Source organism: Ceratosolen solmsi, unplaced genomic scaffold, assembly GCF_000503995.2.
Source record: "Ceratosolen solmsi marchali unplaced genomic scaffold, CerSol_1.0 scaffold43, whole genome shotgun sequence".
NCBI classification, from domain to species: Eukaryota; Metazoa; Arthropoda; class Insecta; order Hymenoptera; family Agaonidae; genus Ceratosolen; species Ceratosolen solmsi.
In genome coordinates this window covers 5,435,876-5,446,297 of record NW_011948431.1, presented here as the reverse complement: position 1 = coordinate 5,446,297, position 10,422 = coordinate 5,435,876, and the positions used below count along the sequence as shown (strand labels likewise).

Below are 10,422 nucleotides of genomic sequence, written 5' to 3'. Positions count from 1 at the left end.
GGATGGAATGGTATGGGTTGGGGGGTAAGATGGAGAAGAGAGAGAGAGGACTATTGTAATGTACACGTGTGTCGACCGCGTAATTTACGATAAGCCGAGAATTCGATGCAAAGCGACCGAATCCAAACTCTGTGACTGCATAATAACCGGGTGGAGCGATACATTTATCTGCGCATGGTAGCATCAGTGGTAGCATCCGGTGACGTTGCGAGTGCTTAATTTCAGGTGTGCGTGGATAGCGATTCGAGAAACGAGCGTGAGATAAGGAAAGCCGCTGGGAGATAGAGGCTTATACGGGAGTGCGAACTTACGCACGCACATGTCCAGGTTAATCCGGGATAGGGGGCAGAACGTCTGAACGGTGAGTGGCACGAGGATGCCGACTGTACTTGCGACTCGCCCTGCCGTGATTTTTCGAGGTTGGCCCCTGTGTTGCGGCATGTCGTAAAGGTAAAAGAAACGAGCGCGGAGAAAGAGCGCCCGATGAGTGGGGACGGGGGGGGGGGGGGGGGGGGGGGGGGGGAGGGAGAAGAAACGAAGAGTAATCGAGAGAAGTCAAAGAGGCGGAGGAGTACGAATGGCGGCAGCGGCGGAGACGGCGGCAGCAGCAGTGGCAGCAGCTTTTGTAATGACGAGAGGATACTGAAAGAGAAGGTCAAGTCCACGTACAAAGAAAGAGATAGATAGATAGATAGATAGATAGATAGATAGATAGATAGATCGATAGATAGACAGAGAGAGAGAGAGAGAGAGAGAGAGAGGAGAGTGAGAGAGAAGGATCAGAAGAAGAAGAAGAAGAAGAAGAAGAAGGACAGGAGGAGGAGGTGGTAGAGGAAGAGGAAGGTGAAGGGAAGAGAAAGGCTCGGAGGACAGAAGAAAAGAGAGACAGAGACAGAGACAGACAGACATAGAGAGAGAGAGAGAGAGAGAGAGAGAGAGAGAGAGAGAGAGAGTGCAGAGTTTGGCCCTATTACGGGGGAAGGTGATGGATTTTCAGAGCGCGATGGAGACCTTCGCCGAAGCCTGGGTGGCTGCCAACACGAAAAACGATCAGGTTCAGGTAAATCGAGTAGTAGTCCCGAGTGGGCTCCTAAACGTATTATATATGCATGTAGTTTTGTATTATGTTCGAGATGAGAGAAGCTGATGACACTGGATAAGCTCCATTTTCAAGGACGAAAATTTTTTCGCACAGCAATTTTCGATGCCGTATAGGGTGACAGGTTACAACAGTGGTCATTCGATTAGGGGGATTATTATTGCTCGGATCATTTGATGCTTAATTTTATCATTCCGTTATGTGCATACATATACATACATATACGTACATATACGTACATATACGTACATATATATTTATATATATAGCTATAAGTTATATATAAAGTTTTTTTTAATGAAAACTTTAATTGTTCGTCAATCAAGCGCGATACAACCTAGATTGTTCGAATAAATAATCTCAAACGATTGTACAATAAACTTAACATTTGTATATCATTGGAATAACTCAAAATAGATATTAAAATAATTTTTATGAGCAGTGTTTTTTTTCAATAAGAAATTTAATATATTCGTTCGAGGGAGTTTGAAATTATATAATTGCACGTTAATAGTCGTTATTGTCGAAAAAAGAAAAAAAAAAGAAGTACAAATGCAGAATGAATAAAAATTACCAATCATTGATGAAGTAATGTTAACAAAGTTTTCTTTTTCATACAGACGAGTGTGAAGGAAAAAAGTTTTGATAAAAGGCATTAATAGTGGGAAAACATGGTTAATCAATTTTAAGGTTTCATACAATTTTCAGAATTGATGTACGTAAGCAGATTATTTTAATTGTACAGTATTACTTGTCTGCGATTTTTCTTATGAATTTTAACGGATATGATATTAAAATTCTTGATTGACATGTGCTAGTTATTAGAGTTTGCACATATTAAAAATCAAACATTTTCAGATAGTTAGTAACCAAAATTTCTGTATTTTTTGTTGTTGTTGCTTTTTTTTGCACTTTTTTCGATTCTTTATTAAAATAACTATTGTAGCTGTACGTCACTCTATATCGGCATATTATAATTAATATCTTTTTTTCAAGGATAACGTGCTTTTTTTGATGATATTTAATTCTATTAAATATGCGCTTAAAAATATTTTTCATCTACTTTCATTCCACAGGCTCTTGAAGCTTTCACGATAATATTAAAAATCTTATTATATTATCACGATAAATTATCTTATTTCTGCAACTCCTTGTTAAAAACTTTTGACGCTAGACGCCCAATGTTGATACATATTATTATAATTATAATTATATTTCATTTATATAAACTTGTGAATAAATAGTTTACTTTATCATCTAAAATATGAACAATTCAATTAAGCTAAACGTAATCAAATTCCATATTTTGCATTAATTTCATTGTTCATAGTGTACATAAAATATTTTCAATTTATTGTATAAGTTGTATTATGCAATAAACCTGACATACTTCATTATCAACATTCATTATCAACAAAAAATCATGGATAGCAGATTAAAAGAATAAGGTATTATATGCAATTAACTTTTTTTTCTTTTTTCAAACGCATTAATGCAAAATACTAAAATTTAAAAATTAAAATTGTTAAACGCTCTATCTATAATAATACAATAAATCATAACCGTAACATGTTTCTTGAATAAATAAATTCTTATATATCTACTCGTGTGAGTGAACGTTAGCTATCACGGATAATTTATGGCTAGTATTATTTCATTAATTAACTGCTACGCTACAGATTTATTTATATCACAATATTAACATTTATATTGTAAAAATAAGATGAAAAAGACAAAATAAAAAGTTTAATTCAAATGTGTTTTAGTAATAGTAAAAGTTTCGATTGCTTTATGCGCATCATAGCAAAATATTTTTTTAATAAAAATCTTGTTATTTGTATTGTAAGAAATGCAGTTTCTTTGTTAATCATTGTATTTCATTCGACATAATAAATAAACCAAAAGCTGCAGATATAATTTCTGCATTATATATATATGTATATATATATATATACTTTAGATTACGTTTAAAACGCGATTTTAATAACAACAGAAAGTACATAAGGATTATATAATTTAATGGAATAAAAATTTTGTGAATATATACATGTTCTAGGCAGTTATTTAATTATATTCATTATCAATCATAATTATTTATCAAGATTTAATAAAATATTGATATGTTTTTTTAACGAACTGTTATTATTGGCGATAAATAGGCGATTTAAATATACAATGAATATTAAAATCAAAGATAACAAAATATAATTCAATTATATTTACGTTCGACAAGCGTCGTTGCAAATAATAAAAAATAAATTTATTAATAGACTACGAGTCCTTACCGCGGATTAGCATTGCAGTCTGAATATAATTTTAAACGAATAATATCAATATTATAATAAAATTATCTTAAAATAATTGCGACTATTGCTTTTCAAAGGATTTCAAAAATTCAAATAGGTAACGAACGTTATCACTTGACACTTGCAAATGTTTATGGGATTATAAATACATCTCTGATAAACTGTTCTAATTTGTAAAAATTATCCGTACGATAGATAAGAAAATCAAGTAATAATCCCTGCAATAATGATAGTATTCGTTTTTTTTTTTTTTTTTTTTTTTTTTTTTTTTTTTAATTGTAAGACTCTTAAAATAATAAAAGATTTAATCGCTGCTCACCATTTATTATTAAGTAATTAATGCTTTGACTTAATCGATCGATATAACATTTAAAATACCCAATGAAACTTAAAATTTAATACAAAGATTCAAATAGACTGTGAGTAAATAATTCCCAATTTAAATTATATTCAATTAATCACGCTATTTAACTTTTACTTTTTTATTAACTCCATTTCAATTTCATTTATTAAAGAAATTTAATATTTTTTATAGTTTAAATTTATGATTATATTATTTAAAAATTTTATTCAGTAATACATTTTTCAAACAGTCGTCAAATAGTTTGTATTTTAATGAATATTCAAGTATAAATTATAAATTATATTCCCTTGCGTTGCATACAAATATACTGACAGTAACTAATTTTTTAATTATAATCATTTACATGCATTTTCTACAAAATAAAGTAATTCAAGTACAGATAGTTTAATCAGTAAAAAAAAAAGAAGAAAATCTTCCCTTTGAGATACATAAGTTATTAAAGTTCCAGTTAAAAAAAAAAAAAAAAAAAAAAAAAAATTCTCATGACAGACAAAGGCATTCAACAGAATGTTCCTCAAATCAAACAAGAAGATAAATTGATAAGAATGTTAAACAGAGTATTAATTACAATTTATAATTATTCATTGAAACCGATATAAATGAAAATTTGTATAAAATTGTATTCCCTTTTTCTTCTTCTTTTCTCTCTCTCTCTCTCTCTCTCTCTCTCTCTCTCTCTTTCGTAATACCATGAAAATATTAAAAATAGAAAAATCTCAATGTCTTTAGTGAAAAAACAGCAGATATTCTATCAGAAAATAAGCTGAAAATATTTATTTATTCTTAAATACATTATTCATATAGGATATTTATTACTTACTCCGCATTAATTATTAATTGTCCATTTTCAACAATTTTAATAAAATTAATGTACGAATTTTAGATATCGACTAAGAGCTTAATTCGATTAAAATAATAATAAAACGCTTTAGACTATATATACGGAGAACTGTATGGTATTAAATAATAAATAACCGATTTGAAAATATCATAATTAATGTTAATGTATCGATAAAACGGTATTTTAAATTTCATTAATCGTTTGTTCATTTCAATTAGTATTAATTTTAGATGATCTAAAGTATAGAAACAAATATATGAATTTCAAATTTTATTTGACTATTTCGGCATTTCAGTTATTTGTTAAGTAGTACATCATTACTTCTTTTTCATTTTTTAATAAAATATAAATACGACACTATGTGAAGTAATACATTGATAAAAAAAAAAAAAAATGTTTAAGTTCTATGACAACTATGTGAAAATGGCAGTAATTTAAAGTTATTTTATATTAGAAAAATTATACATTTAATGACTCGAGTAACGGGTAGATTTTTAAATTATCGTTTGCTTTTTAGAATCCTGTATGAAGCTAAAGATAAAAGAAATTACGTATGATAAATTATTGATCAACATAAACTTTAGCATCTACTATTTTCAAAATTTGTATGAGTAAAATTTCGATCTCTACGAGACGTATAAAATACAAATATTGTCTTACACTTTTATACATTAAATTAAAATTTCATTTATTAACTGCGTTCTATCGCAGCAAGTATTTTAATTTTCTTCTTTTTTATTTTACCTTCCTTTCTTCTTCTCATTTTTTTTTTTGTTCTTTAAATTACGTAATTATGCAAGGCAATTGCAATTCCCATTTATACGAGACTCATTTTCGCTTAACCGATCTCGAATTTAAACAATAAAGTAATCGAACTGGCAAGAGCATTTTTAAGTGACCTCACAATCATTCAAAAGACGCATCCAGATAAATACGCAAAAGAGTAGACATCCCGCCCTGTCGGCCTATTGCAACCCCAATAACTCTTGCACTCTATTACAAAAAAAGTACCGTGAATAGTTAGGTCTCGAGGACGTTATCCTTACCACCCACTTGGCCCCGGTCCCCTCTCCCACACTTCCACGAGTTTGTCTGATATGTTCCTTAAATGCTAATAAGCCCAGGGCAATGCGAATAGTGCGCTGGTCGATTTTACTAGACAGAACGGCTTTGAGAGTGAGAGTCAGAGTCAGAGGGTGCCGGGGGAACGGGCAACCAACCCCTTTGAACATTACACAGACAATTGGCCACCCCAGTGATTTTTGTGGCACCGAATCTTTTACGCGTCGCCTTTTTTGTCTCCTATTAGCTTTGACAATGGTGTGCTTATTTAGATGGACGGTCGATAGGAAGTTGACTTTCATCGGAGCGAACGTTCGTCAATAAGCGTAGTTGAAAGTTTCGAAAATATGTCAAGCAGATTTGTTTTGTAGTCTTAGGATAAGCATTTGAAAATAACGAAGAATGATTATTGTGCAGCCTTACGGGATCTTGCCATTCCAAATAGCTGGATGAGGGGACTAATGGAGCAGCTATTTCTTACATGTTTGGCCACATTCTCTTTTAATCGCTTAAATATTCAATTATTTATTTTTCATAATAACTTTTAGTTTTTTTCTTTTTCTTTTTTCATTTCAATGAAAGCCGTTGTACTTACAATGTACACTATCGCTCGTTCTCATTATTTACGTAAAAATTTTTTATATGTCATATATGATTATTAACGTCGCTCATTGATGGCACATGTAGTTTTATTTATTTATTTATTTATTTATTTATTTATTTTTTTGTTTTTGTTTTTTTTTTTCAATGACTTGTTCTTTTTCATTCATTATCTTCGCATAAAACTTGTTTGTGAAATTTCAATTTAGTCTCCGTATACTTAGGTTTTAAACCAAGCGGATAATCATAATTTTCTTTTATGATACACTTTCAGCGCTTAATGCAAAGAAATTACTGCCAATTAGTCTAAAATTACTGCCATTTCCCATTATAATATTTATTTTATGGCTATCAATTGTATAATTAATGGGGATGCTAATGATAAAAGAATAATTATTTATCGCAGAGACAGTCATTAGATATTTCGAGAAATATAAACGTACAACAGTACAACATATACATCCATTTTATAATTTTCATCCAAACAAAGAGTACAGCACCTCTTATATACACACACACACACACACACACACGCACGCACACAAACAGCTCTAAACACATGCAAACCCGCATATTCACATAATACGTATGTGTATGCTTATGTTTATTTACCTTATGATTATTTTTGCCCTATTATATATTTTATCTACATAGATTATTGGTGGCCTTGTGGCACTTTTTTGAAAGCTTTTTTGAATATCAATGTGAAAAAGAAACAAAAAAAAAAAAAAAAAAAAAAAAAAAAACACAAAAAAAAAAATAAACAAAGAGAGAGAGAGAATTGAAAGCCATATAAATTGCACGTGGCCATGCATGCATATTACAATTAGCATAAGTAAACGAAGTAGTTTACAAAGTTTAGTTATTAGAAGTCTTGCTGCTTCTCGGTTATAATTTATATCGACGAGTAAGCTGCCAAGCTCTTTGGGGAGCCACATTTTCTTCTGACTCATTATGTAAAGCGTCAAAAATTTCCAGTAAATGCGGCTCTATTTATCAAGATATTCTATCTATAACAATTAATTATACGACCATGTAGTCGTTAGAGGCAGCAATCGCATAGCAAAATACGTAATGAAATTTTCAAAATCCAACGATTTTCTTTACCAAGTCGCAAAATTATTTACCACTGTATTATTATCTATTAGGGTTCAAAGTCCTTCCAACGAAGCGACGTGTTTAAAAGGGATAATGGGGGGGGGGGGGGGGGGGGGGGGGGGGGGGGGGGGGGAGAAAAAAAAAAAACGGCGGTCAGATTGCGAGAGGGGAGGATGGTGGGAGGGGGGAGAGGGTTGTCACCATCTATTGATGCGCTCTGGCCGACAAAAGCACGCGTCCCACTGATTGAGATCCTGGCGTATTTCAGCGGCGAAATGTGGCGAAACGATCGTTGGTGAAAAAAACAAGAATGGCCAGACCCGCGCGCGACTCACGGAAAATCCGGAGACTCGGCCGAGCCTCCCGTTCTCTCCCCACGTCGAAAATGACAGTCGAACCCGCGAAGGAAGCGGGATAATCCCCGGTGAAGTCACGCGCTGCGTGGGCGTGTGAGTGTAGGGTTTGGTTAAGTGGCGGGCGGGTCGGTGGGGCGAAGGCAGGAATGAGAGGGATTGGGTGGAGCGGGTAGGGGGGGGGGAGGCGAAGGTAGATAGGGGGTCACGGCTGCTGGTCACGATACGGATGTGCCCCTGCCTTCTTCCTGCCTCGACGACCGCGCGAATGAAAAGCCGGACGACCGATCGGCCGATCGCCCTAACGAGTCCCTGTGCTCACGGGGATTTGGCCCGACGTCTTCCTCCTTCACCTATTCCCCCGCACCGCCTCTATACCACCCTACCTCCCTCCCGCCGCTCGCAACAGTCCCAATAGCCGCGCGTCCGGCGAACCCACCAACGGTGCTTCCGAGGCTGATTATCCGGATGTGAGGAATAGCGTGCGCTTTTCTCTCTCGATTTTATCGGAATTCCAAAGTTCATTTTCGTTAAAAGCACTGCGGAGGATAGTACTGGATTGGAATTGGAGTGGGAAGGGGGGTGGGGTTGAGACGGAGGGTGAGGAAGAATGGTTCGCGAAGGTAAGTACCATTTTAAATTGTGGGGACTGTCTTTGTGAGACTTCACACTGTGAAATAAAAAAAAAAACTATCGAGCGACTGAGACACTTTTACAAGTCACCGATACGAGAGTGCATTATTTTTGATTATTTTCTTTTCTCTTTTTTCTTTCTTTCATTCTTTCTTTCTGCCTTTCTTCCATTCACTTATTTCCTTAAATATTTTATTTTATTTTTTTCTCTTTTACATACCTTTGGCTTCACAGGTTGTCTAAACTACATTCTTCTTTTGTAATGACCACATCCGTGTTTCCATAGCCGTAGCTATGGAAGCTTCGGTACGCTTTCGGCTCTAATACATCGTCTATTCTATGCCTGTGTAAGCGTTTATTGAATTAATTATTGTACTCGCGGCGTCTCTAAGCCATCGTACATTTAATTCACAAGATATAATTTCAAGACTAGAAGCGCATCTATCTATCAATCAGCATTGGCCCCCTCCCCAATGGTCGGCCTTTACGAATTAGAGAATTATGGGAATTTGGTCGTTAGGCAAATTGCTCGACACATGTACTTGAGCAACAAAATGTCCGAAAATCAGGGCGCTTGAGGCGGTAAGGGCGATGAGGGAGGAGGGGTAAGGAGTATGGGAGAATGGATGGGTGGGGTGGTGTTGGCGATGGATTACCGCTATAAAACAGTTAGCTGAGAATGGGGAGGATTCCGTTGACGCTTGGTCGGACACGGCGATAATTATAAAAAAAAAAGGAGGAGAGAAAGAAACGTTCGCTCGGCCAACTACACGGGAGCTAGGAAATCGTTGAGTACTATAGTACTCGAGGTGTCGTGCTCGGTAATCCGTTAATCCAGTTACCCCTGCGCCAACGGCTCGTGGAACCGGAAGCCGAACCCTCGCCGAGCACACGCACCGTGTCTCCCTTCCTCTTCCCCCATACCTTCGTCATCCGTCCCTCCGCCCTTTTGAATCATCGACGTACCTTCCCCCGGAAAAGCACCGATTGTTCACGAAGGGGTTCAGCTTTCGTACCGGTAATGGCCTGCGCGATTACTCATTAATTCGTAATCATTTGGTCATTGTACGATTGATCACGAGTTTTTACTCCTTTTTGTCACAATGCCTTCATCTCGAGTCCGAATGATCTCTTATCGAAATTTCCATCCTGTAGATAAGACATGCAGCTTCCATTATCGGCAGTTCACCTAAAGCGCGTGAAAAAGTTCGTAGTCGCTTATTGTCTCCTCTTCGTTGCCCCGATTTGTTCGCCAATAAAGCAGACTCGGAGGGATTAGTTTAGCGTATCAATAAGCTAATGAAATTTGATAAAAACACTTGCTTTTTCATACGTTTTTATATTTTGATTTTTTGTTTGCCGCGTGTCTTTGGCTTTTTAATGATTCGAATGCAATATATATATATATATATATAGCAGCTGTCGTTCATTTTATTTTTTAGTTGTTGTTTATTTATTGTAGTGATTTTTAAACACACATTCCTCTGAAAACAAAAGAAGAAGAAGATGAAAAAGAAGAATAATAATAATAATAATAATAATAATAATAAGAAGAAGAAGAAGAAGAAGAAGATAATGACGATGATGATGGTAATGATGAATAAAAATCAATACTCTACTTCTCTTCTTTTTTTTCACATATTTACTAAATAAATTCATACTAACGAGGGCACTTGTTATCGCGCACAAAAATATACTCTTTTAACAAACTTTTGCTTACGTTTATTTTCAAAGTTAACTCGATATTTAAGCCTTGTTACGTGGTAAAATTATTTAACAGTTTAATCCACTTAATGTATAATACACCGATAAGAATATGTATTAATAGTTGGCAAATTACACAAATATGCAAGCATTAAATGCACGTCTTTATTTTAATTTAGTACTCATTTTTTGAAAGGACAATTTTCCTTCTTATGTAAATTTGACAGAAAATGACTGCTAATTTGCCCAAATTGACAAGATAATCTTATAATACTGTAATCTATACGTAAAATGTGTGATATCATTTTATCAATTTATCGAAATGGTTATGGTACGTTAAATTGTACTTTCTTAGTTTCCTG

General features: G+C 34.5%; 1 protein-coding gene across 1 annotated transcript in view; it reads left to right on the top strand.

Annotated features, from left to right (window-relative positions):
• Positions 1–853: 853 nt before the first annotated feature.
• Positions 854–10,422, top strand: part of dve (SATB1_N and homeodomain domain-containing protein dve) — an 87,447-nt gene continuing 77,878 nt past the window's right edge. Inside the window, exons 1-2 of the mRNA XM_011502115.1 lie at positions 854–879; positions 918–1,060. Of these exons, the coding sequence (XP_011500417.1) occupies positions 986–1,060 (75 nt within the window). The 5' untranslated portion in view covers positions 854–879; positions 918–985. The remainder of the gene's footprint in view (positions 880–917; positions 1,061–10,422) is intronic.